This window comes from Colletes latitarsis, chromosome 7 (assembly GCF_051014445.1).
Source record: "Colletes latitarsis isolate SP2378_abdomen chromosome 7, iyColLati1, whole genome shotgun sequence".
NCBI classification, from domain to species: Eukaryota; Metazoa; Arthropoda; class Insecta; order Hymenoptera; family Colletidae; genus Colletes; species Colletes latitarsis.
Window position 1 is genome coordinate 4,747,022 of NC_135140.1, and position 27,738 is coordinate 4,774,759.

General features: G+C 39.2%; 2 protein-coding genes across 9 annotated transcripts in view; one reads left to right on the forward strand and one right to left on the reverse strand.

Annotated features, from left to right (window-relative positions):
* Positions 1-27,738, reverse strand: part of LOC143343927 (zwei Ig domain protein zig-8) — a 249,188-nt gene that overhangs the window by 188,465 nt on the left and 32,985 nt on the right. The gene's annotated exons all lie outside the window — the stretch shown is intronic.
* On the forward strand, positions 12,247-17,204 carry LOC143343926 (uncharacterized). Of its 5 annotated transcripts, XR_013080033.1 has the most exons (7): positions 12,247-12,406; positions 13,418-13,674; positions 13,887-14,156; positions 14,738-14,871; positions 14,963-15,128; positions 15,869-16,855; positions 16,896-17,204. XR_013080033.1 is itself a non-coding variant. In XM_076769327.1 (6 exons), the coding sequence occupies exons 2-6, from the start codon at positions 13,420-13,422 to the stop codon at positions 16,277-16,279; spliced, it is 1,236 nt and encodes a 411-aa protein (XP_076625442.1). In that variant the 5' UTR covers positions 12,247-12,406; positions 13,418-13,419; the 3' UTR covers positions 16,280-17,204. The 5 variants fall into 5 exon arrangements, 4 of the variants coding, with proteins under 4 accessions (XP_076625442.1, XP_076625445.1, XP_076625443.1 ...); XM_076769327.1 differs by having other exon boundaries at positions 15,869-17,204; XM_076769330.1 differs by lacking the exon at positions 12,247-12,406 and adding an exon at positions 12,623-12,787 and having other exon boundaries at positions 15,869-17,204.

The following is a 27,738-nucleotide window of genomic DNA, read 5'->3' on the forward strand; positions in this document are numbered from 1 at the left end:
ATTGGATAATTTCATATTCGTTTGCTCGCGATTCGTCGAATCTTTCATAGGATTGTTTGTACTAACAAGTTTCCTAGTTCGACAGATTTTCCAGGTAAAAGCTTATTTTAGGAATTTTTTTTATTTTCACCGCGATAGAAAATATTACGCTCGCTTTCGTACTTTTGTGGATCTTGGCAATAAAATGCCGGTGCAAAGAGGCGACAAGAATAAATTCCAAAAACGTGCTTTGAAATTTGTTACACATTCGTTTTTATCTTAAGAGAGAGATTTTCTACTCTACGTTCCCTCAAAGCCTGTTTCGTGCTTTAAAGATAAGGCTTGCCCTTGACACATTAATTTTTTATCTTCGAAATCGTACGTACGGAGAAAGATTTCGAGAAGAAATTTAATGAATTTGAAATAGACAAGTTCGTAGAAAACACACGATACTTCCAGAGAATATGAGGGAATATACAATAACAGAAGCAACGAGACTTCATATTAGACTAGAATCGATCAATTTGGTAGTAGTTTTCAAAATAATTAAACTAGTTCGAGTTATCTAACATTCGTCGCTGAAATATTTATTTGCAAGGTTAAGCATCCCCTGATAAATTTGATCGTCGTCCCGATGCACCATTATTTAATTGCACGTAGATTGCATTAAGTTTCGACGATTAATTGATTCGTCGATAGAGTAGGATGCGAAGTACGAAGTTGTTTGTAGAACAATAATGCGACGAAGGCTAAGCAAACGATTACAATGCGTCTATCTGTCTCGTGTCTGCTCGTCGTTGCGTAGATATCAGCTCGCGGTAGATTGTAATTATTGGTATGAACAAAGTCGCGTTGAATGCGAACGGTATGTTCTGACAATCGTGAAGTAGGGTTCTTTCGTCACAGATTACACCATGGCGACTACGCGTTACAGACTGTGAAAACAAAGGTCACATTCATAAGCACGTTGATTCTAGTGTTTCTCTTTTTTTGTTTGCTGCTCTATAAACGCGTTATGCTTTGTTGCAACAGCCGCGAAGAACGCGTATTTGTAACTGTAACGACCGTGACATCGTGCTCCATTTCACAAGTAATTGCAATAGGGTTCGTAGAGGGGATTTATTCCTCGATTATCTCCGATTGTCTGCGATAGCTGATGAAGTATTTTTGATAAAGCTTAATTTTCGTGATATTTTGGAATATTTCGACAGTTGTTGCAATACTCTTTGGCGATGGTAAATAACTGTTGAGAAAAGATTGTGTAAAATGTTTACTCACGGACCCGTAGATCTTATCCGAAAATTCCAGACATTTGATTCTATTTAGGATCCGATAACAGAATCGTTTTATCAGTGTGACAAAACACTTCGATAATCATAATGCTTTACCTTACTGATAATGTAATTCTGTTATGAAGCCGTTCTTTCAACTCCAATGAAAAATATAATAGATTGAAGAAGTATCGATGTAACATCGTAATCTCGTAATCCCTTGGAATTAATTTAAAAATATATGGCAAGCTGTTTCCACGTTATTTCGAACGGACCTCTGACTTATAATCGATATGACTAGATAAACCCTTCAAGATAAAAGTAAAATGACAGGTTGTTTTATTTAACATGACGAAATGACAGTTTTATTAAAACTGTGTTATAAACGTAGGAAAATTGTTCAATTTCTACCAATGTCGCTTCTCTGAAAAGCAAAGGATGTAGAAACGATCGCTGTCACGGTACGTTTCGCAACGTTAAAAGGTTAATTCCGATCGAAATTTGAGCGACAGTATTTTTCAGCTTCGCAATCGGGTATATAAATTACAGCTGACTAAAAACTAGCGTGAATTCCTGTCAAACGATTACGTAAACTCTAACGCGATAACGGCGTTGTTATTACCGCCAAGACGAACGAAGCAATCTTGACGGGTAAGGTCGCGGGAATTGTTCCCGATGGCGGCGTATCGCCAGCCGGAAATATCGATCACCGTTAAAGTCGACCGATTATCACGATTCTAACGAGCGTTTTCAGCAAACCGTAAAAATTCGCGGTCCTTACGGTCGACGTTCATTGATAATAATTGGATGAGCACCGCTACGTTATCGCCTTCCAATAACCGCGATGGGTCACGGGAACCACCCACGCTAACCTTGAGCCTCTTCACTCGTCGAGGAGTCATTGCAAACACGATTTGGCCAAGTTCTTAACGGCGTCGAGTGCTCGTCGAGCCAAGACCTCTCCACCGATCAGAATCTCTTCTCTTCGATGTCATCTGTCTCCCTCTCCGAAATGCGCATAAATCCGAGAACACGCCGCGCGAAATTACCGAACACTATTACCGATGTCGTTTCCTTTACATTAAATCTGTCCCCCCCCCCTCCGTTCACGATAAAACTGCATCCCTCTAACTGCCAGCGATCATAGAATCGTTCCCTTAATTACGCGTTCGATCGATAATTCAATCAACGCTTCGTCAACCGATCGTGTTCTAACAACCGCGAACTAGAAATAGTTATTACAAAGTCGCGTCAAAAAATTCAAGTGATTTGTTACGCGATTGGACGCGACATATTAATAATAATAATTACGTGGATTGGATTCACTTTGTTATCGTGTGACAAGCGACAAGCAATAAATGCGGTAACCGCGTCTGGGCAATGGTCACGCGATAGCGCGACCGCGTAATTAGCTCTATCGTGCCAATTAATAGCAATCAAGCTCTTGTTCCCGGTGTCCGACGCGCGCAGTTTCCTCGTCTTTTCTCCTTTACTTTGTCCTCGACGCGTTATCGCCGCGGTATCTTTCGCGAGATACTGCTCCTGACGAACGTATTTATCGGGTAACAATTATTCCCGGGGAAGGTTACGTTCCCCGATAAGAATGATAAAGGAAATTACGAGTTTCGACGCGAAATTGAGTAGCTTCGAGAACGAGCTCCTGCGCCCAAACCTGTCCGCCGTTATTTTTACCGGCAGCCAGTGGAAATTTTGCAGAGCCGGCAGGGAACGATTGGATTAACTTCCCGAAGAAGGGCGCAGCAACGATAACGACAGGAGGCGGGTTCTTCAAATAAAGTACCCTTAGAGAAAGGGGACGAGGACGCGTACCAACGACCGTTTGGAGAATTTTCAAGACATCAGGACGCGCACGTGCGCGCAACCATCACCGTACCGATGGTTTATTTATTGACACGAAAGCTTTTGCTTGTTCGAGACCTGATAAATCGTAATAGCACGCTGGCGATACGTGACTAACTAGACTTTTCACTGAGGATCGGAAAGTAATTAATTCTCGAAGAGAGTCGTTGTAAACTATATTTTGGATTCGTCCACTTCGACCAAGTTAACATTACGACAAAAAAAGAAAAAATATTAATTGTAGAAGGTTTTCTTTTGGTACATTTTTCCCAAAACTATTTGCAATAATCGCTAAAAGTTTCGGTACAGATGTACGTGGACTTTTCTTGCCCCTTAAGTGGATTATTGGGGTCGCTGCGGCCCTCTGCAAGTTTAAAATAATAATTGTTTAATATATATCAATGTAATTATTTGAAAATTTATGTAATCTTCCATTAGTTCATTGTGTTTTAAATGCTTCAAAGGAAAGTTGATTTCCATTTACCAATTTGATAAGAATCAAGTAAAATTATTCAGTTGAGATTAAGAGTCCATTTAAGGGTTAATTTCGCGTAGAATCGAAAGTGTCACAAAAAAAAGAACTTCTACAGTTAGTATTCTATTTGTTAACGATATAGATCGGAAGCGATCGAATACTATCGCGAGCTACCGTATTTGCAGAACAAAATTCATTTAAGTATTATCGAAGTATCCGCGCAGTGCGTCGCGTGGAAGCATCGGTAGTTTGGCGGATGGCCCTCGAACGGTCTCCTTAAATGGCGGATTGTCGTTGCAATTGAAAATCCTCGATTCTGTCTCTCGTTCTCGGGCCATCCCGCGACGAGGAAACGGCCAAAGAGATTCTACTCTGTAAAGCGGTGCAGGAGGGGCTCTGCCAGAGAGGATAAACTCTCGAACGCGGAGGGTTGAAAAGGTAACGACTGTATTCAGCGCTGCTAGCAATCTTTGTCGCATTTTGCAAGGACTTAACGGACCTTCTATCGATGTTTGAACGTAGAGTCGTGCCCAGCTACGAGTCCGCGGACTCGGACCGCGGAGTCCTCGTCTTCGAATCGCGGCGCATGGCCGCCGATAACAGTAAAAGTTTATTCCGCGCGCTGTTACAGCGCCAACAGTCTAAAAGTACAAATACAACGAGGACGCGTTACGGGCCCGAGGCAACAAGAATTGATGCCGTTCTCGCCAGTGGATGGAAATTCCCGCTCGAATGGTTCACCTAATGCGGCCACCTCGATATCCTCTGCAAAAAGTTCATTCGAAAACGGTTTGCTTTTATTTTTACGAAAGTACGCGGAACAATGACGATTAACATTTTCTACTTTCCCTTCTACGATTTATCAGGAACTTGGATCAAGATTTTCGCGCTGTGTCTATTCGACCTTTCTAGGAACGGAAATTTAAATTTTAAATTTAGGACGATGTCGTTTATAATCCCAAAATTATCCAGGGACTGCATGCGCACGAAGCGTTCATTTTTTCAGCTAACTTGTAAAAGAAAAGTAGTACCCGTATAAAGTAGACTACAAGTATCAACAAATTCCAATAAGTACGAAAATGGCAACCTTACCAACAAAAATATTCTCCGCTAGAGCAAAAAATACTACTCGATGCCTTTCGTTCTCCATACTCTATTTTGCGGAGAGTGCTTTCCTACGTATGCTTGTAAAATTTGAAATCGATTGCTGCATTACTTACCCGAGAGTCCTGGTCTTGGTATTTTTAGAAAAAACACCTTTAAAAATCCAGGTCAGGGTACCGACTAGATAAAACGATCGAAACGATTTTAGAGAATTTGTCGCATACCGGTTTCGAACTAACTTTCGGGAAATATCGATTTCTCATCCGACAAAATAGAAAATCCTCTTAAACCAGGAACAAGCCTGCAACACCGAAAACGTAAAGCAAGTTATTATTTTCGCGTATATCAGAATTACTCCCGACGTAATGTAGGTCGTGCATACGTCACTTATTTCAAGACTTCGATATTACAATAAATTTTGAAACGTTCCATAAAGTAGAACGAACGTTCGGCTGCTACGATCCATGTATTCCATGTACGTGCATTAACTTGTCGTATTTTTATTCGTACAATAATTATCGCACAGAAACCAGTATATTCATAAACATTGACCCGAGCAAATGCTTGCGTACACAACGATACACGCGCGTATGTACCTTGAGGTAAATGGAAATGAATTATTACGGATCCACAAAACAGTTTTGATAACAATGAATCGTTTGTTCTGATAGAGGAAGGACAATATTAGGAATAAATCTGAACCTTTTATAAACACACGCGTATCTGTGTAAACAAAGAATATAATTACTTGTCACGTGGAGGTATTTTAAAACAGAGAGCATAATTATACTATACAGGGTGTCCAGTAGCGGGATTAGATTTTACACATGAAAACAATAAAAAAAGTTCACATAAACATACGTCCTTGTTTTCGAGCTATGACGAGTTGTATGTTGGTATATTAATGTCTATTAATAACGTCGGAATGCTACGCGAGAGAATTGTACAAGGTTTCTAAGACAGTCAATGATAAAACGTCTCCAGGCCAGTGTTCAGATGAAAGGAGCTCATTTCGAACGTTTATCGTGAAGCTGTGTTAAAGAAGAAATGTTTATATGAATTTTTTTGTATTGTTTTCATGCGTAGAAATTATTCCTGAAGTGGAATGCTACAGGACACCCTGTGTACAAGGAGTACCACTTTGATTGTTCATGTAAGGGTAAGTTACCATTATATAAGAAAAGACCGAGTGAATCGTTTCCTTCGTTCGCCGTACTTTCCAGTTCGAATCTTTCTCCAAGGAGAAGGAGATATTTAAGCGAAACCATTTTAGATACCTCACCCCGACAATTAAATTCTGATTTACCGGTGTCTTTAAACCTATCTACCGTTACTACCGTCCCACCCTCCACCGCGTACCGCGGTAATTTTCTTAAAACTACCGTCTTATTTCAGTTCCGTCGCGAACGACGTTCGGTGGACTCTTTGAAAATCGATTATCCTCGAGCGTTACGATAAAGCCTGCCCCGTTCATGATGCGTTTTGAAAATTGCATCGTATATTCCAGGGGCCTAAAGCATCGTCGGAGTATCGATAAACCGTGACCATTGTAAATTTTCCCGGTGCACGGCAATATAATTTTTCATCGCGCGATAGCCTCGATAATTCAACGCAACGCGTATCAAAACGTACCGGTGTAAATTGCCAGGCTCCTCTCGATGATGTAACAATTTGGACCGCAGCCATGCGATAAAACGTCGAACCGCCGATTGAATCGCTGAAATTACCGACATCGCGGATAATTAATAACGATAATACGCGTAAATGTTAAAAATAATTTTCAAAGTATTCTCTCGATCTAAATTGATTAAAAATTGTACAGATTTGACGAAAAATAATTTGTTTACCTGATCAAAACTACAAAGCCATCGCTAATGACTGTGCAGGAATACTAGTTTAATGTCATGTACGCTTTATTATAGCGCTCGTGCGTTTTCCTCTAGCTAATGTGCATTTAATTTGTCTGTTGCATACATTTTTAATAACACAGTCGTGAAGCCTCAAGGTTAGGAACTCGTTCTAGCGGAGAAACAGTTGATCGCGGATTTCAACGTAGTAAGCTTACGCAATGAGGTGCTAGGAATTAAAGGCACATAGGAAGATCGTGGGATGATGCGAGTAATTTCATAAAAGAGAGAATTGAAAAGTTGGAGATTTTCGGCTCGAAGTCACAGGTGCTTATTTAAGAGTAATAATTTTAATGCTCTACAATTATGGAAAATAACCACGTATATCGTTAGATGGAATTATTTCCTGTTCAAAAATCGTTTCACCAGCGGATGCGGATTACAATGTTCTCGATTGACGTATTATCTCTCAATGGACCCGTTGCTCCCTGTCGTCACGATACTAATAGTTACGCAGCTGGTCTGATTCAACCTTCGCCGCGGCAATGATTGCTCCAATTTCAGTTTCATGTTTTAATAAATCAACGGCATTGAAGTGATGAAAAGATTTACACGCGCGTGACCGGAGCAAACTCAAGGTTGATCAATCCGACGTCGTTGCCTCGTAGTAAACACTCCTTCAATGTTACATAATAACCAACAGAAACGTACGATAATGTTACTTTGTATTTCCTACAATTTCTAACAACGTTACTACCATTAGGAATACTATAAAATATCAAGTACAAGTTAAAACTGATATCCCAGCCAATAAGGACAAGTAATATCATACGCTTCCAGCAGCTGATACATTATCGCAATATCACGATTGACCTTACTTTAAACGTTATTTTACGGAGAAATCGTTACTTGCTAAAAATGTTAATTTCAAGATTCCACGATCCGATTTCTCGTATCACTTGAAATTGATTTCGCGTCTGGCAATAAAATTGCAAAATTATATGCAACTTCTAAGATTTAGAATATCCTAAAATTTAAAAAATTTTAAATACCATTAAAGTACTTGAGATCGTGTGCAGGCTATTTTACCGTGTCTATAAATTTATTGTTTACCAGTTTTTGTCGGTAAGACCATGCCTTCTATTGATTAAATCTGTCTCTCACATCCAACATTGGATTGCACAACAAAGAGTCACGAAGCAGTAATAGGTATTACAAGCAAAAATGACGTCTTTCATCGCAATAAACATTGTTATGTGATAAAGAACACATCATTACAATATTGTGCTTGAACAAACGCTCTTGTCGCTTTTATGATATTATCTTGATACGACTATTCTTGAGGACGTACAGAAAATATACCCAGTGGATCTGTATTTCTCTTATAAAACGACTGATCATTAACTATCTACAGTTGCTTGATCGAAATTAAATTTAATTCTGTATTGGTTTTCTGGAGCGTTTAATCGTTGGAAATATTCAATTAATGGCATAAACATAGTAAACTATTCAAAAATATGTATTTGAAAAACTTCAGTTCCGACGCAGACCAGCTCGAACGCGATCGCAATTTTCGACGAGAGATGCCAATCGTTTCGATAAAATGCGCACTCGTGGGCAATGATCGCTGAACAATGTAATTGAAAACTAGCGGGCAGCTCTGTTTAATCGGCTCGCGCAAATAAATCGATTGGATTGTGACTGGTGCGTGACAGGATTCTAAAATTACAGGCGAGCCTATAATTTTGGTCGGCTACTAATGATTCGGGCCAATCGGACGCATTAGGTATCAGCCTTGTCGGTGTTTCCTTCGAATCCATTAAAATGGACCGAAAATGAAATCGCGTTCAACGCTCGTCGAATCACCATCGCGTCTATTTTTTATTCCGAGATTTTTCGCGGCACGTGTGAATATAGTACGATAAACCCTCCTGTAACGCGATTAATTTTGCGTTAAAAAAAATCAGAGACTAATAGAAATTATGTACTTCAAATATATCGAGTGAAAAATTAATTTAATAATGGTTGAATTATTTCATACGTTGTTCGTCAATGGTCTTCTAAATACCCCAGCAATATTTCCCAATTTTCGTGAGCAGAAAATAATTTATTCCCGAGTAATTAGTTTTCTTTCAATTCATTATCAATTTCATTATTATGAATACGCGTTTATTACAACGTATAATTACAAAGTAATTACTATTATGCAAAGTTATAATTGACGATGAATTTCGAAGAGAACTTACTTATTGATTTTCATCTACCGTTGATTTGATTGAACTAATATTTATCACAGGGGCGTAGAACAACGAAATTTGTGATATACATATATGTATATTCGTTTATTGATAACGTATAGAAAAATATTGGACGATATTAGTCTTTGAGAATGTTTCAAAAATTTAATGCTCCACATTCTGAAGCATCAAGTAGAAATTCTATTGAAGTTCAGGAATGCTATTTGAAGTTCCAACAGGAATTCTATAGAAGTTTCCCATTGCAAGACTAGATTCTCGATTAAGAGACTAAATTGAAAAACTTCCAATGCCTAGTGAATTGCAGTACACTTAAGAATACGACGCTACGACGACGTTGTTACGCGGAGATTATCGATGATGCATGTAAGGTATAGTATATTACTCTCTTCCTTCAAGCAATGAATAGAAATTCTATGGAGACGTCAATAGGAACTCTTGATTCTAAAGAAGTAATATAAAATCTTTCGGCTGTAAAAAATGCGGAAGACAGATGTACAGGAGAATCTCTAAGTAAAATCTCGTGGCACCGAAATCATCGTCGATGTGCAAAAGATATTGTATAAAATAATTTGCAATATTTTAAGAATATAATTTGACGGCCTATACATAATTTCTATAAAACGAAATCAATTATCATTATTGTAGATTTAAACTAATTTTGTTATCGACAAGTATCGATAAATTATCAAAATATCGATGAAAAGTATTTAAACGTTTCGAAATGTCCAAGTAAAATTTTACTTGCAAGCTTTTACATTACATTTCGTAAATAAAGGAAATTCATATCGTGTAAATATTTTTTTCGGAACGAATTTCCTTTATGAGTTCTCTGCGTTCGAGATGCAAATACACTTGTTACACAATATGCAAACGGCTGTTGCAAGTGTAACCTTGACTACCATTTATCTCGATTATTAATTCAAAGCTACGACTTTGAGTTTCCGGAAAATGAACGCCTCTAGCAAATTAATTTCTTGTATCTTGCTGTCGGTCACAACATAATTAACGTTTCCAAAGGAAAAAATATGTAAATAGTTCCGTATCGATGCGTTCCATGAAATCTTTCCTTCGAAAAGGAAATTTTGAAAATCACTAATGAATTCACGATACACATAGCAACAAAAACAAACGAGAATGTATGCGTACCGTTAAATCTCCAAGATGACAAACTGCTTGTATACACACAGTGGATTCACGGTAATTGCGATTCTCACATAATTCCAGTGTACACGGTCATAAGTCTGCGAGCAGTTCGAAATCGAATCAAGCTTTACGCAGGTTACGTAATTATGTATCAACGCCAGTATCTGCGATCGCGTACTCCAAATAGACCCGTTATCACGATAGAAACGTCTATCCAGGTATCGTTGAATAATTGATTACTAGTCCAACGACGGAGAAGCTTGCAAGACAAACGCGAGAGCTTTGTGTTTCCTCAACATTCGCTCGGATTCAACAAACTATACAGAGACGTAGAAAATTATTTCTATTTTTGGTGGTTCAAATCTAAAATATACAACAATCTTTTTCCTACGAAACTTCGTCATCGAATAAATGTTGAAGGCTTGCCAAGTGCGAGCACATTTGACCATGACATAGAATAGTGACATAGAACACTGCTTGTTATCGTTTCCCATTCAGACTCTCCAGTAATAGATACTACGCAAACATAATATAACCAGTTGTTAGAAAGCTAAAACAAAATTTGCTCGACTCTGATAAGAAAAACTGTTCCAAGTACACAATTTTTCTATTATAAAGTGTCAAGTATGGCTTACTATCGTCGATCGTTTTAAAATCCTTACCCGAAAGAAAAGGCTGTTTCGACCTTTGATTCGTGAGGTCTCCGGGTTCGTCGTTACGTAACTTCACGGAACATCTCGAGGGTAATGACAATAATAAACAGTGACTTACACCCGTGTCCTGAAACTCGTGACAAATGTCGTGGGAGGGGATTTCATAATAGCATCAATTGACTTCCGTCGACCCAACTGTGTAAACCGCTGTTCAAGTTCGCGGAAGCGTGTCACGTAAACGCACTCGTACAACCGCTCGAGGCGGCTCATGTTTAATCACTGGCGTGTCGATGATTGAGGCTCCTTAAATGACTGTGTACTTTTGCCACTCGACTAGCGACTTCCGGTTATTTTTGTTTCATGGAGCCACAAAAACCCTGAGCAAACATGTATCGTTTGATTCAACTTGATATTTCATCGCCATTTTCTGCTTCCTTTTTTTTTTAGAAAAGACTTATTGCAATTAATGTATGAAACTATAGTTCGATCTCTTGATGCAACGCCCAAACCATGGACAACTTGTTTTGTTGGCTAAATCACTAAAAGAATGCAGAGCCTTTTTTCGAGAAATTTCACTTTAAATTTCTATTTTAAATATATAAGTAATGTTATAATTGCAAACTCTCAACGACAAAAGTCTTATCGCGCGATATAATAATTCTAAAAGCGACGTTTAAAGACTATATTTGATAAATTGTTTTCTCTATTTATACTATTTAAAGGAAAATCAATTTTAAATACTTGAGGAGAGTCTAAATCGGAGAGACGCGTGAATCAGAACAGACCCAAGTGTGCAAGGGACGAGTAAACTATTATCATTAACTCTCTCTCTCTTTCTGACAGCGAATACTGATCCATCAGATTCGAGAAAACAATACTCTGTAACGTGCCAGACGCGAACGATCGCTGCATTACAATATTATGATAACATACGCGCATCGTGTCGTGTACGAGCTATTCGCAGGCGGTGCATCGGGATTCAGTGCACTGAATTCCAATGTCATTTCACAACACTCGTTTCACAACAAACTGGATGCAAATGACAGGTAAACGTATCAGAGGATCACCGAGGCGACGTATCATCGGCATAAATTACAGAATTAAAGTAGCCTGTTCGGCCAACGACGCGTGCAATCATCGTTAATATCACTGGACGTGCTTCCGAGCCCCTGATAAAACACTCGACATCGCTCATCTCCGCGACTGTTGGCGGTTCTATTTAGGTAATTATCCTTTGCTATAATATTTGTATATAAAGGTTACTTTCTTGGTTACTTGCAAGTTATCGATGCATTCTTGTTTATCTAATAAAAATTTTAATCTAAGGCATATCTCTCTCATAATCTAAGAAGCAGATCGAAAACAGTTATTCGAACGTGGTTGCACAACTTTATGGATTAAGAAATAGAATTTGGATAGTCCAAACTTGTCGAAGGATAATATTTCCTTCAATATAAAATTTTTCATATTTGTTTTTATTTATAAATTCATATACCTGTATAGTAAATACGTACACGTTAGGCTACAGTACGACTCGGTATTTCGGTTAATCTCTTTAATGATATTCCTATTATTTGATTTCCTTATTAGGAGAGACAGAATCATTCCTGTATTCTTTAATTGTTATTCGCCCATACTAATTACAGATAATGCACGTGGTCTGGGGGTTCTTATCGTGATATAAGTATTGTGTGGTAGGCTCGTATAAAACGTGACAGTTTGATTCTCCGTGGCTCACTCCGTACCAGATATCCACGGAGGCAGAGCGAAGTGATCCATTAGGTGCACGCTCTTCGAACCGCTTTTCAATCCGCAGGTCAGTGGGCGAGGATCACGCGTCCCGTGCGTTTTCCAATCGTTTCCTTCGACGCGTGAGTTCGTCGCGAATAGTGCAAGACATTTTGACGGAAATATTTCTCGGACACGGGACAAATGTTACTTTTAGAATCCACCGTAATACCGTGTCGATTACGTTTTCGCGCGAGTGATCTCCGCCTGATTTTCCGATCGTGATGATCTTTGAGAAACGACGTAGTGAAGTTTTGGTATTTTTAGATCGCCCAGCTGAAATAATGTGTAATATTTCCGGGACTGAAAGTGAGAGTTCTCCGCGTGCACGATGTGCCAGTGCCAGTAACGTGTTTCTAGACAGGCAGGAAACATCGTTCGAGCATAGAACGCGTCACGCGTTGCCGAGGTCAAGATAATTGGTTTTCGCTTCTAATCGCGTCCCGTGATATTACAATCCCAGTTTGCATAAAATGTTCATTCGTCACAGCCTCTCCGGGGGGGGGGGATCCAACCGAAATAAACGGAATCGTTCGTCTCGTTTCAGTCTGATTTCGAACGGATTTAAATATACCATTGAAATAATTGAAATTTACGACGCGACTGTTCCGGACAAAAATACGAGACGTTTCGCGATTTTATACATCTTGTAACTTCAAAGTAAATTCTTTGTTCTCGCTGTAAATTTCGTTAAAATACCGCGGTTTAACGAATGAATCTCGATGACGAGACTCGAGCCACGGGAAAAAGGCAGGGAGGGAAGGATTGCCGCGTTCCGTGACGTTTCTAATTGAAACAACGATCCGTAGAGCACGATAAACGTTCGTCGTGAATATCGAGGGTCGAAGGTGCACGGGGAAAGACGTAAACGGGGAAGAAGAGGTACGAACGCGTCGAAGGTGGAAGAAAGAAACGGGAAGCGTGATAAATCTCGCCGCGAACAATAAGTTACCGTAAAGAATCGTTTCCGCGTCTCCCGACGCGTCGAGAAGAACAATGATTTGTCGAGGAAATTCTCCAATTCCAATTCCAATTTCAGAAATGGCCCTAGAGGCACCGTCGTGGCTGAACGTCGACTTCACCGAGAGGATACTGCGACTGACGGGGGACTACAACAACGTCCAGGTGAACGATATATTTATAAAACCGGCCACCAACAAGGGTGACAACTATGTCAGCGATATGATGAGAGTGGTCGTGGATTTCACATATTTCAAGGGGGACAAGAAGTTAGACGGGAAGAAGCCGCTCTTATTTAAATTCGAACCGCTAGAGGATGGGCCGCGAAAGGAATTCGTAAGTCATCGAAATATTTTTTTATTCGAATCCATCGACACCGCTGTTATTCCATCTTTCAAAGTATATTATCCAAAGTTTCGTTAGTCAAATTCAGTCGTTATTGAGAAATTGATATGAATAATATTGGAAAACAATTTTTTTGGAAAATCACCGACGCTTAATTTAGAAAATTAACAATTCTCTAAGTGTTCTGTGTAATGTTTCGTAAGGTCTGTCAAGCTCAAGTATTCGATACCGAGATCATAATGATGACGGACACTTTGAAGAAGATGAACGACCTGCTAAGTCCAGGACCCCGTCTCAGCGCTCGAATTCTTTACGCACGATTGGAACAACCGTTGTGTTTGATATTAGAGGACCTGGCGCCTTTCGGATTTCGCATGGCCGACCGTCAAGCGGGTTTTGACCTAACACACTCGATAATGGCAATCCGAGGAATAGCCAGATTCCACGCCAGCTCGATCGCGCTATGTGAGAAGGTAGAGACTCCTGATGAATGCGCTAAAACGAAAACCACTTCCTTTTTCTACCGTTATCCTCTTTACTCTTTCGACTCACTGACCACTAAAGAGGTAATCCTTGAAGCGATTAATGGAAAAAGAACGCGCGACATCCGCCGGATTCGTTTCTCTTTTAGAGCCAAGCTTATACTCGGGGGATCTTCAACTACGCCATTCTAGCTGCTTCTAAATTAAAATTCTAGAATCGGTTATCATTACTCTATCACAGTTTCACTCTATTCATAATTTTTTGAAGTTGTATTCGAATTTATAGTTTTTATTTTTTGAAATTATCATGCAATTTAACGGTAACGGCCGACTGGTTCCATCGAGTATTTTCATTTTATTTCGTCTCTGTGCATTTAAAAATTTCTTTCAGCCAGTACATCTGAACTGCAACAATTGGCGTAAATCATCTGACAAATTTTTAGCTTCTTCTTAAAACCGTTAAAATAGTAGAAACGAAAGAAATAATTACAACGCGCATGACATTTAACAGCGATTATCGAATAAAAACTCCAATAATTCGAAATAATAAATAATTTTTACGTAAATCGTAGGAACCGAAACATAAGGAAATGTATAAGAAGGGTATGTTCAGGGCTAATTACTCAAAAGAAGCTCTTGATATGTTCGCGAACATGTGCCAGACCGTTGCGCATGAAGTAGATCGCTGGCCAGAATTATCAAAAGAGTAAGCGCCACCAAGTCTTATTATTTAATCGACGAACGAGATCATTTAATGCTCGATCGTCCGAGTCTCACCGCATCGATGAAATCCACAGGTACGGGGACAAACTTCGGGCACTTGCACCTCACATACAGACGCTAGGCTTGAAAACGACAGAGCAACACTACGACGAGCTCAACGTGATCAATCACGGCGATGCCTGGGCAAACAACATGTTGTTTCGATACGATAACAACTCCCAGCTTATAGAACATATTTTCGTAAGTATCGACGTACTTCCTGATAATTTCCTAATAATTAACCCGTACCATTATACTAATCAGAGTTAACAACTGTAATTAATATCAGTTCGATTTCACATAGGAATCAATGCTCTATTCTCTTTTTTAACTCTCAAGTGGACTCTCGATCTTGACTGAATTATTTTACATAATGGTGATTTTTACCAAGTCGGCAAATGGAAATCAACTTTCTTTTAAAACGTTTAAAAAATAACGAAGTAGTAGAAGATTAAATAAATTTTCAAATAATTACATCGAGGGCCGCAGCGGCCCCAATAATCCACTTAAAGGTTGTCATAACGGAATCTTCTAGTAATTAGTTTTTCTGAATGCGTTAAGTACATGAACTATATATTTTAATGCTTATTAAAAAATTGGTGTGTTTCGCGTAAATCCTCGAGGCTCGCGTTCTTTCGAACGGTTTCGGTTTATCGCGAAAGAAGAGGCACCGCGACAAAAGGCCGCCGCTTCGAATCCCCGTGCGTTATGAATAATGCAATAAATCCGATTCGATCGCATTTAGGTACATTTTCCGCCTGTCTGTTCGGGTTTTGCAAGGAACGGGAAACGAGTCGAGTCGCGTTCGCGTGTAGATGGACCCTCGACAGTGACGACTTCCTAAACGCGATCAACGCTTCTTTCCCCTCCCCCTCCCCCAAATCTCGCGATTTACAATTCAATTCGCACCATACTCAAAATCGATCGACGTTCGATTGCAGGTGGATTTCCAAATGAGCCTTTACTGCTCGCCCGCGATCGATCTGCACTACTTCCTGTCCACCAGCCTGTCGGTAGATGTTTACGATAACAAGATAGACGTGTTGCTAAACGAGTACCTGCGTACGTTGTGCAGCACGATGAAACAGCTTGGTTGTAAAACAGAGCCACCCACCATGGACCATATAAAGAAGACCATGAGAGAACGAGAGGCGTACGCGTTTATAGCGTCGATCTTCGTCCTGCCAGTGGTCTTGGTGGATAAGAGCCAAGTGAAAACGATCGACGAAATGACACCCAATGAGAATGGCATAATAGACACTCCTGCCGTCAGGAACCCGCTTTACAAGAAAATAATGCTCAAGAGATTGCCAAAGTTCATGGAACTGGGTATCCTCGAAGTTCCGACGTAAACCGTTCCACGACTCTTCGAAAGAATGATTAAACAAGGATCGAGGAGACGCGTTATGGTTTAATCCGTGTGTGTATTAGGCTGTGGAACCGCGACGTAACCTCAGAGTCGAACAATTTTAGTCAGTAACGATGCTAGAAACATTCGCGACTCGTTCGCTAGTTGTGATACTGACAAACATAATTTTCATTAAAACGTTGAGCATCGAGCGAGAAAAATTTAAGTAACCAAAGCTTCACATTCTCTCTCGCAATGTAAGATAGGCTAATGACGAATTGTATTTTAGGAAATTCACGACGCGCACTTATTTTTATTAATCCATCGACGAGATAGTACAAATCGAACGACACGTTTCTTCCTTATTAGTCGAAATAGATTAACGCGACAATGGGTTCGCGATACGATTGTTGTTGACAGTATTGCTCTTGCGTTGATAAAAAAAATCTACCAGCAGACTGAATTCTTTCACGATCAAGGAAAAAGAATAAAAATAAAATTCTACTTAGTGTAATAGTTCATTAAACGCTATGATTTTTAAACTCTTTGAAATTTGTCTTCCTAAAAAATGGCTAAAATGGTTTATATTTGCACTAGATACAAGAGTACATGTACAGTAGATTAAATCAAAATTCGATTATCAAACACTAAAACATTGTAGCTGTACCAAAACTAACGATCGTATTCGTGTCTTAACTACTTCCTTTCTAATGCCATCTGTGCTTGTGTTAATTTTTAATCTGTCTAAATATAACAACATATTTCTGTTTATATATTTGTATCCTGTAAATTTGAAAAATATGGTCGATTCGAGAATAGTGAGTTACATTTCTTCTCTGGCATTTACATTTGTGTTTAAAATTGTATCAAACAAATTTCACGAACAAAATAAATAAATAAAGAATTAAATGAGATTATTGAGTCCAGAAGGTCAAGTGGAAATTTTTATTTCCAACTATGTACATCTTTTTCGATTCCTAAATATATTCAAACACGAGATACAGACATTTTTATCATTGGTCAAAATGATTTCGAGGGTTAATCGACTTCCTTTAATTTGCCTCTGCGATTACTCGCGCCGTCATTGGAACAGTCGTTCGACTGTTTTGTGCGTAAATTCTCGCCGTTAAGCGGAAAGATTTAAGAGCGAATTGTACTTTCGCGACATGCAAACGAAACGTGCCGCGGCGTTTTGAATAAATGCTCGTGTCACGTTTCCTCGTACACGGCCGCGCGATGACCGTTTCGGGGGAAAACAAAGAGATGAAATGCTAGCGTGGACGATGAAATTGCTGTTGAACATGCGTCGCGCTGCGCGTACCTATTTTATGGATTAATTGCACCCCCACAGTCGCGGCGCGAGACTGACGGCGTGTCCGTACGTTTGTAAAACTGAATTGGTTTCTGTGTAGCGTCGCGCATAGTCGACGAAATGATTATGACATCAAGATTTAACACGCCCCGGGAAGAATTTTCCATCCCGATAATGACTAAATAACGCACGTTTGATTAATTTGCGAAACAGAACGTAATTACGCCGTCGTGAATTAATTATAATTACCGCGTGATGGTAGTATTTCGAATATAAAAGTTGAAATCTATTACATGAAAATCTCTCCGTACTCCATGAATGTCGTTCGAAATTAACAGGCAATTAAGTTCGATGGACTGGACAGGAATGACACGCGTACTCGGCCAGTTATTTCAATCGAACGTCCATGAATTTCATATATTGATTTTATATCCAGAGACGTATGCACGTACGCGACACTTACCACCCGTGGTCCGCTAACGAGCTTCATTCAAAGGATCATTCGAACAAATCACAGCCAATTGTAGAGACCAGGAATATCACTTATTTCGAACGAGTCTCCGCATGGATCAGAGCTCCTTCAATTGTTTAACAAGCCACGTATGAACGATCCTGCAATTCCGAATTAAAGTAGTAACCTTATTTCCAGGCAGCGACGCACAGTGTGCAAAAACGCTCGAAACGAGGACAAAATGAAGCAAAATGGCATTCTTCAAAGTAACGAATATTGTTTATACGAGTTGCTACATCACGGTACAAGGAATCATATAAAATTAACGAGAAAACCTAAGTACAAACTTGTTGAATCATAGTTTTATGTCAATTTTGATTGATTCAAATGATTTGAAAATGAGAATTTATTGTGTCTGCCTTTAATGTATACACTTTGGAACATTTTTTTTTTATTGAAAATGGTACTACTGTGATTGCATAATGAGATAATATCATTAGTATTACTTTCCTGGTCCTGTTTAAGAACATGCAGAGCTTTAAATTACGATTTTGCGAAAAAAAATCAGTTTGACTAACTTCCATTCTCATTATGAAAAACAGAAACACGAGTACACATGTTGGTTTTGCATAGAAATGATTTCTGGATACGTCTACATTAATATTCAAAAAGAAAATCTTGCAGAAATTTACAGAAGAAAAAGAAAATCGTGAGTTATGAAAATAGACATACCTAAATTTTTCAGCGAAAAAAAAATTTCAAATCGTTCTAAAAAAATTATTTTCCGTTGCAACGGTCAATTACAATCATTTTTGGTCATTAGACATAGCCCCGAATTCCTACGCACTTTCGAGAAAAAACTTCCTCACCGAAAACATAATTTCTGGCCAGAAATGTTTCCCCAAAATTTCATGCGAATCTTTAAAACGTCATAACTCCTGAACGGATGGGACGATTTTAATGTTTAAAAAAGCAAACTACGCGTATTTTGGTGGAGAATATGTAGAAATTGCAAAAATATTCGAAAAGTCGATCCTTGACCCCGCAAAATGAGAAAAACCCCATAAAAATGGTCTAATTTTCAAACAGCCATAACTCTTACAATAGTGAATATATTTCAATGAAACTTTTTTTTGAAGCAGAGCCCATGGGTACCTACAAAAAAGTATTAGACAACTTTTCTGTAGAGTATCAAACAAAATTATTAAAAATTAAAATCAAATTTTTAAGAAAAATCGACAGGGGGTAGGTGCCTAAATTTTTCGATGAAAATGAAAAATTTCAAATCGTTCTAAAAAAATTATTTTCAGTTGCGAGGGTCAATTACAATCATTTTTGGTCAGCAGACATACCCTCGAAATTCTACTCAGTTTCGAGAAAAAAATTCCTCACCGAAAACATAATTTCTGGCCAGAAATGTTTCCCCAAAATTTCATGCGAATCTTCAAAACGTCATAACTCCTGAACGGATTGGACGATTTTAATGTTTAAAAAAGCAAACTACGCGTATTTTGGTGAAGAATATGTAGAAATTGCAAAAATATTCGAAAAGTCGATCCTTGACCCCGCAAAATGAGAAAAACCCCATAAAACTGGTCTAATTTTCAAACAGCCATAACTCTTACAATAGTGAATATATTTCAATGAAACTTTTTTCTGAAGTAGAGCCCGTGGGTACCTACAAAAAAGTATTAGACAACTTTTCTGTAGAGTGTCAAACAAAATTATTAAAAATCAAAATCGAATTTTTTAGAAAAATCGACAGGGGGTAGGTGCCTAAATTTTTCGACGAAAAAAAAAAATTTCAAATCGTTCTAAAAAAATTATTTTCAGTTGCGAGGGTCGATTACAATCATTTTTGGTTAACAGACATACCCTCGAAATTATACTCAGTTTCGAGAAAAAAATTCAAGAATGAGTGAAATTTTTCGACGAAAAAAAAAAATTTCAAATCGTTTTAAAGAAATTATTTTTAGTTGTGGGGATCAATTTCGATAACTTTTGGTAAATAAACATACCTCCGAAATTCTATCCACTTTCGAGAAAAAAATTCTTTTCCGAAAATCATGTTACCAAGGGTGGCTGAACGCCCTGTATATTAAAAAATATCTATATATGTAAATGTGTCTTTTACATACACATTATACATTAAACAACACCTGTTCTACATTGTTATGGTTTAAGCAAATAAACTACGAATATTATACCTTTAGTTGTTCAGTATACTGTTTATTTCTCAATTGTATTATGTTGTGCAATAATATAATATGTTATATTGAAAATATTTGTTATTGACGAACCATTAATTCAAACATTAATTGGATATTAGATTCGTAATCAGCGACCCCAAAAACTCTAATTTACTAATTTTCGTACAAATCAAAGATCGATTTCATATTTTTTCTACGTTTTGGCCATTTTTGCATACTGTGCGACGTTGTATAGTTGAATCTCGACTATTAAAAATCTTTTAAAATTTCTTCGATAGTTAACCATTCAAAGCAAACTGAACCATTTCAACAAACAGTTCCACGACTGGAATTAATATCACGTCGAGTGGTCTATCTTCGAACTCGACGATCCATCCAGGTTGCGCGAAGCGAAATAACGACGCTCTGTGAAATTGTGTAGATTTCGTAGACACCGCGGGCATCATGGAGGATGCGATTAACTCCGAAAGCTAATTAATATCTTCAAAGCCCGTTGCACGCATTTCGCCTTTCAATTAAAGCATGCCGGTGTTTGTCCATGCGCATATTTATGCGTGCAATCGACACGCGCTTGTGCACGAACAGGCGCGTGTACGTGACGCGAAACAAACGATCAAATTAATCACCACGATTGCTGTCCGCGATATATTCGAATAAACTTCGATTAAACGGATCTCGTGCGATACGACGTCTCGAACGCGCGACGTCTTTAATCAGTTCCTGGCAAAACGCTCAAGCAAAAGGAAAGAAACGAGCGTTTCGCGTTCCCAGAGTTTCGAGATCTCGAAATCAAATTTCGAATCATCTCTGGATTATACGTACGTTTCACTTGGTTTGTTTCTACTTTCCTTCGTACCCTCGTATTCCGCGCTGCGAAATTGCGCGAAACGTTTCCTCGCTGCCGTCTTATCAGAAAAGTTGCAGAGTTGCGAAATAAAAAAAGAAAGACCTAGGAAAGAAAAAAATACACAGACCATCGAGAAGAACGTTCACGACGTTTTCATTATCTTGTCGCAACGAATTCTCCGTGCACGCTGTAAGATTTTCATGGCAGACAAACGAAAGAGAATTCTCTCGTTCCGACCGTTACCGCTTTCTTCTATATTCCTCGCTGAAGTTGTAATTAAAAATGCACGGCCCTATCGTCGTTACGTTGATACGGTGGAAAAGAAATTCTAGGAAAGTTTCGCGACGCGTATAATTTTTCTCACGGTCCCGTCCGACGTTGGAATCGCTCCCACGGGGACAAATATCGTCCGCAATAATCGATAGGAAGTCTTGCGAGAAACTTGGCGCTTCCATAGGTAGCGACGATAGGCGACGAGACGGCAGACATATTGTTCAATGCAGTAAGTAATAGGCAATTCCGATAACAAATAAGTTGTTGCGGCGATATCATTAGTCATAGTCTTCTGCTGCGCTATGCACGGACAAAATGACACCTTCGTGCGATCGTTCATGTCCCTCGTCGCGTCTACGGCTTGTAAAACGGGAAACTTCTCCGTGGAAATTTTATTAGCTGCTTCAAACGTCAATTAATTCAGCGTACAAATTGCCGCTTTCGCGTAGGTCCGGGAATAATAGAAAAATTCAAGTATCTTGTTTGATACATTGACTGTGAGGCTGACATAATTTTTCACAGAATTAAAAAAAATTAATCTTCAAGGTTAAACGTCAGACTCTTGAATTTTAACGAGGCTATCAAAATCGGTTGACAAATAGTAGATATGCTAATTTCCAATTGTCTAGAGACGAAGTTTCGTTCTCGTAAACAATTACAGGGGTTTGGTTTGGCAATCAACGTGGTAAACTGGGTTAATCAAAATCGTGTTAAACTTGTTAAATAGCAGTCAACAAGCTGTCGAAGCAAACAAAATGTCATGAAATAATTATTGTCGATAACGTCAGAAATATTTAATGGAATGGTTACTGATTAAATTATTCGAATGATTTATTATGATTGCAATACTGTTCTCTCCATAACTAAACCACTATTATAAACGGCAAAACTTCCCCTTTGAAATGATATTTGGATTATATCGATCAAACTTTCCGTTTCAGAGATATCGTAATTTAAATGAGGGGGCAATTTTTAAAAATCAGCTACCTGAGTCGTGACAATCGTGAGCTAGTGACGTAACGTTTACTAATTTACTACGGAGTCAATGACCTCGCTGATGTCAACGAAGAAAAGTAAACAATCGCTTCGAACCCTTATATCTCCGGAACTAGCTACTCCATCGACTTGAAACAAGTTTCATTTTAAAGGGATTTTCATCCTCTAATCGTGCCCTTAAAAACGACGACCTTGAACAGTCCAACTCGCCCGAATTCGAAGCGGAATGTTAAAACTTTATTCTCCGATGGTTCATCGTTAACCCTACCCTGGTCGAGAGTTGAGCGAGGTCTGGTGACTCGGGGAATTAATAAAAAGAAGTAGAAGGGTTATTGAAGGTAGAAAGGGATCGGGAGGGGGGACAGAGAATGAAAAAGTAGAAAATTACTGCCATTCCAGGCGAAATTGAAGCGCTTGTCCAACGACCGCCGTAACCGGTCGTTCCAGCATCGTATAGGTATATAGTTACATATGTATGTATTCGAGCCCTTTGTCTCGAGGAACTGATGCGGTATCACGTGTATAAAAGTAATATCTGTTATCCCAGTAGCAGTCAAAGGGGTCTCTTCGCGTTTGAGTTATAACGCCACACAGCAACTGTAGGCGAGAGTGTCTCGAGAGGAGGAAGAGGGCTGCGCCTCTATGTATATATTCGTCGTCTGTATGCGCTTGTCAGGGACAGAGGGTTGATAAACGCCCGCCCTGTCCCTCCCCAGCGTTTTCACCGTCGTCCCGACGACCCCAGTCATCCACCACAGCCACAATCATCCCAGCGTCGCGGTATTCATAAACTACTCAGACAACGTCTGAAACTTTGCATCACAGGCTGGCGATGCTCTGATACGGAATAATGGCGACGGCATAGTAATGAAGATTGTGCACGTTCGCGTACACCGGACGACGACGGCCAAGTATGAATTTTCCATTCGTGTCCGACGAGTTCTCCCGATGACGCGAACGTTTCGCGCCGTTTTGTTGCGCATTATCGCGCGCGAAAATTGATTAATCGCGCAAACTGCGAGCAGTCGTTGTTCTGAGTAGCGCGACGAAGAATTCCTAGACGTCGCGGCATAGAAACGCGAACGTCGACTTTGCTCAAGATAAATTAGCGCACCGCGAGATCGACGAAACGAGACGAACACATTGTATCGTGGATTTTGTATATTTTAGTAATTCGTTGAGGAATCAACTTTGACCCCTTGCCGTAGGATGGGGAGTCTGACATGTCACGAGTACTTGATGTCAAGTTTCACGATCATATGTATTAAAATCGATACATTTTTCCATTCGCGAGATATACGTAAAACAAATCTATTCTTCTTCGTGGTTATTGTACGAACAAATTTAACCATTGACTGGGATAAACTCAAAAACTCATTGACCGAACTGGCTGAAATTCTGCATAAATTTACATTATAATATTGTTTTATTTGATATACCAGAAAGTTTGAAGTTATCGCTTTTACAAAGTACTTTTCTTTATATAAAGGTAGCAAAAATTGTGTCAAAAATTGATATTGGTATATTTATAGCGTAATTATATCATTCATCGAAAAATACCTTGCTTTTCTATTACAGATCCATATAAAATGATAAGTCGCGCGAGAGTACACCTACAAGGCTGTAAAATAAATCCGTAATTGTTTTCATCTTTAAAAATAAAAAATTTTGTTTAATACTCTGAAACTACAATGAAATCTTGCAAAAGTTTCAGAAACAATAGACTATTTTATTACATTAAAAAAAATTCCTGAAAAACGCCTCATTTTCGGGCGTTTAAACGTATATCCCCCCTTAATGGTTATTTAATCCCGCGAATAAATAAATAAATAAATAAACAAAATTGAATAGTACACATTTTAAAAGTTATTTGAAATTAAATCGTACGCCCAAGAGATTAACGGGAAACAGATACGCCGCCAAAGATCCACATATGTTCGAAATCTTTCGTACATAAAGAATTCCAATAATTACCCGTGTAATTGGCTTCCTAATGGGAATCGGCCATTAACGCGGGGTCGCGAACGACGGAGCGCGATGCGTGACGAGATTAATAGTCCCAGCGTTCGCGCGGATCACGCGAACGTTAAAAATAATCATTTGTTTCTATCAGTTTCAATCTGTGCCGCAACGCCGGAACGCCGGAACGCGTAACGGTCCTCCAATGACCGATTCGATTATAATCAAGGGAAATCGGCGTCGTTACACAATCGTGCCATCGTACGCGAAGCACTGATTTCGGGGGCGTAGCGCGATGGATGGCTGCGAACAGGCCGGCCAACGGGGGATGGCACGAGGGACAGGGCAGAATAAATAAACGCCATAATTCACGTTCAACAGTTACGAACGGTTCAATTCGCAATTGGAACCGGTCCAACGGCAGAGGATGCGGATATAGACGAACGCCTGGCAACCGGGGACTCGGGACGTCGCGTGACAGGGGGTTGGCGCGATGGGGTTGGTTGAAGCGACGAGTAGGGAAGAGCTGAAAGCATTACACGACGAAGGGACAAACAGCTAGTCACTTCTGTGTACGACGACGAACGTTGCCTGAAATTAATTTAAAAGGCAGTATTTCCTGCCGCGAGCTTTACACCTGCATAATCTCACGCGGTGCTCGCTATTCCATGACCGTTCTTCATCCCCCCACCTCCCACCAGAGCCACCTAGTTGCCGGTTAAAAATAAGTGGATTAAGGTAACTTGATAAAGCGAGGATCACGTTTTATCGGGTTAAAGAAAACCCCTTCCAGCAGCCATCCCACCGTTCCGATCCGACTCTCCCTCTCTCTCGCCACCCGCGTCTCTTATTATTTCCGTTTTACGTCTTCCCACCACCTCTCACGCGTTCTTATTCCACCCATGCGTTTCAGCCCCGGTTTTCCCTCTTCACGTTCTACATCCTCTCGTCTCTCGTTTCATCTAATTTACTCGGAACGCATTGTCTTTCCGCCCATTCAGTTCCGCGTATTTTCTACGCGTGCGTCTCGCTTCGTTAATTTCTGAACGAATTTAGAAACGAAACCGAGCGCTTCCATTACCGCGAACATTGAAATTCCCGGTACATTTTTCGCGAGGAGAATTTAAAGTATCGTTGGAAATTAGAGTGCAGTCGGTAGGGGGGAAGCGATCAAAGGTCTTTAAAACGTAACATTCATATTTACGTATTTCGAGAAGCAATAGAAAATACAGCGCAGATAAACAGAGTTTCGTAGAGCTTTATTTTCAACAACGTAGCAACCCCAGGCATAGAACCCGCATTATAAAAGAATGGATCTTATATAACGCGACTCACGTTCTGGAAACTCCATCACAAAGTTTTGATCTCGATCCAATCGAACGTTTCTGGGTAGAAATTGACGGAAAATTAAATAACTTTACTTTATCAATTCCAAGGGAGTACTAAAGGAGGAAATTATAAAAGTTTCGGACAATACAGGGGAAACTACTATTGAACAATTATTGGCGAACAGCATACATCCGTGTATTGCGAATTGTTTAATAAATACTTTCGTAGCGCTCGTAGAATCAATGTTTTCCCAATTTCAAGATATATATTTATATTAGATATTCTTTACTTTCTGAGATACTCGTTCAAACATGACTTGTACGACTATAATAAAAGTACTTGGAAAATCAGAACATACATTGGACGAACTTGCTGTCGTTTGGAGCACCATATTTATTATTTATTTATTCATTTATTTACGGAATTAAATATCCAATAACACAGAAAGCGATACAAGTATAGAAGATACTTACATAACAAAGATAAACAGAAATACAAAATTGAATGTTATGAGACTGACTGTGAATTACAAGGAGATGCCAAGTAAAGAGCATATAAATGATAGAATTGAATGATTAAAAACATCCATCAAGCAATATTCACGTGAATGAACAAACGATTATAAGGGTTATAGAAGCCATGAAGTGTTCGATATGGTGTTCTATATGAAAAATGTTCTAATATTATTCACATATAACTCCCGAAAATTTCGATAAAATATATTAATTAGAAAAATGCTTATCACATTTTTAGTATAGACACGTTGAAGGAATTCTATGTCATTAAAATCACCCGTCGTGTATTTTTCCACTAGTTAAAAATAATTCGCGACGTAAGAGTTAACTGTGACCGCAACAGCGTATGGGGATTGAAGCTCGTTCCGTTCATCAGTCTCCGAATTCCTCCGGCGAAAATACAAATGGTTCGCGACCGTTTCATCCAGCGTTTCTGCGCGACACGATCCCGACCCGGGATTGTTGTCGAGCGGGACAAAGTGATAATCACCTGTTCCGCGTAACTCGCGGCTTTTTGTTGCCCCGTAGGCGGGCGCAAACTGCGCTGATGTAGGGTGCATTACGTGCATCGGATGCGCGACACAGTTAGCCCGAAAATGCTAACAGCGAACGCGCCGCGCGAGATAGCACAACGCGAAGTGAAATTAAGCGTGCACGGGGTTTTTGTACGCGTTGTTCGAGAACGCGCGCACGCGGGCAAATTGAAATTGTTTTACGGAACGCGGCGGACCTCGGGTAAATCGGGGCTCGAGTCGCCCGAGGCTAAAAAAACCCCCAATTCTCAACGCGTCGCACGGTGCGTCAAAGAAGGACAGAAGTAAAAAACTCAACTTGCTCATCGGCAATAATGCAATTCATAAACGCGTTGTTGGATAGTATTAGGATGAGAATGTGTGTTAGCAAAACGAATGAACAGTCGTCGATTGTTTTAGGAGAGGAAATTCTTTGACTGACAGAAATTCCTATCGCATATCGTATAAATGGGGTAAAGGTTCTTTATCGTAAGAATATTATTTTATTATTGTCAATAGATCATATTGTTCAAGGTAAGTATTCTTTATTTTGAATTTTCGTTTTTCTTTCCCTTTACATTTCCTTTAAATTCTATTAAGAATTTGAAGCCATTTTTCGTAAGTTTGATTAGACTTTTCTAAAATAGCCCACGAGACACCTCTATAATTTTGGTTGGAGATTTTTGTGGATTTATGCCGGGTTTTGTGCCCCTTAATTTTTTATAATTATTCATTTAGGTTATTCACAATCACTCTCAAATAGAACTATTTCGAAGAAAAAGTAAGAAAAGAAGAAATAATAATACGACGTTTAGTCGCGTCAAATAAATGTATTAAAATATTCATATTCGACATTACAAGAGAAAAAAATACTTGTAACAAATTTCGAAATTTTTATCTGTTGTATATGTACTCGAGGGCGATAAATTTGGCGAAAAATCGCGCCGCGCCGCAGAACGTTGAAACGACGACGGTTGAAAAGGTCGATAAATTTTTCCGAACTACGCCACATCGTAACTCTTCGAGGCGAACCGCGGAATATGTTAATAAGGGAAGAAC

Bases quoted from the DNA above. Each gene is read 5' to 3' on its own strand.
- LOC143343926 (XM_076769327.1), top strand. From the start codon at position 13,420: ATGGCCCTAGAGGCACCGTCGTGGCTGAACGTCGACTTCACCGAGAGG. The intron at 13,675-13,886 runs GTAAGTCATCGA...ATGTTTCGTAAG, and splicing joins ATGGGCCGCGAAAGGAATTC to GTCTGTCAAGCTCAAGTATT. The intron at 14,872-14,962 runs GTAAGCGCCACC...TGAAATCCACAG, and splicing joins TGGCCAGAATTATCAAAAGA to GTACGGGGACAAACTTCGGG.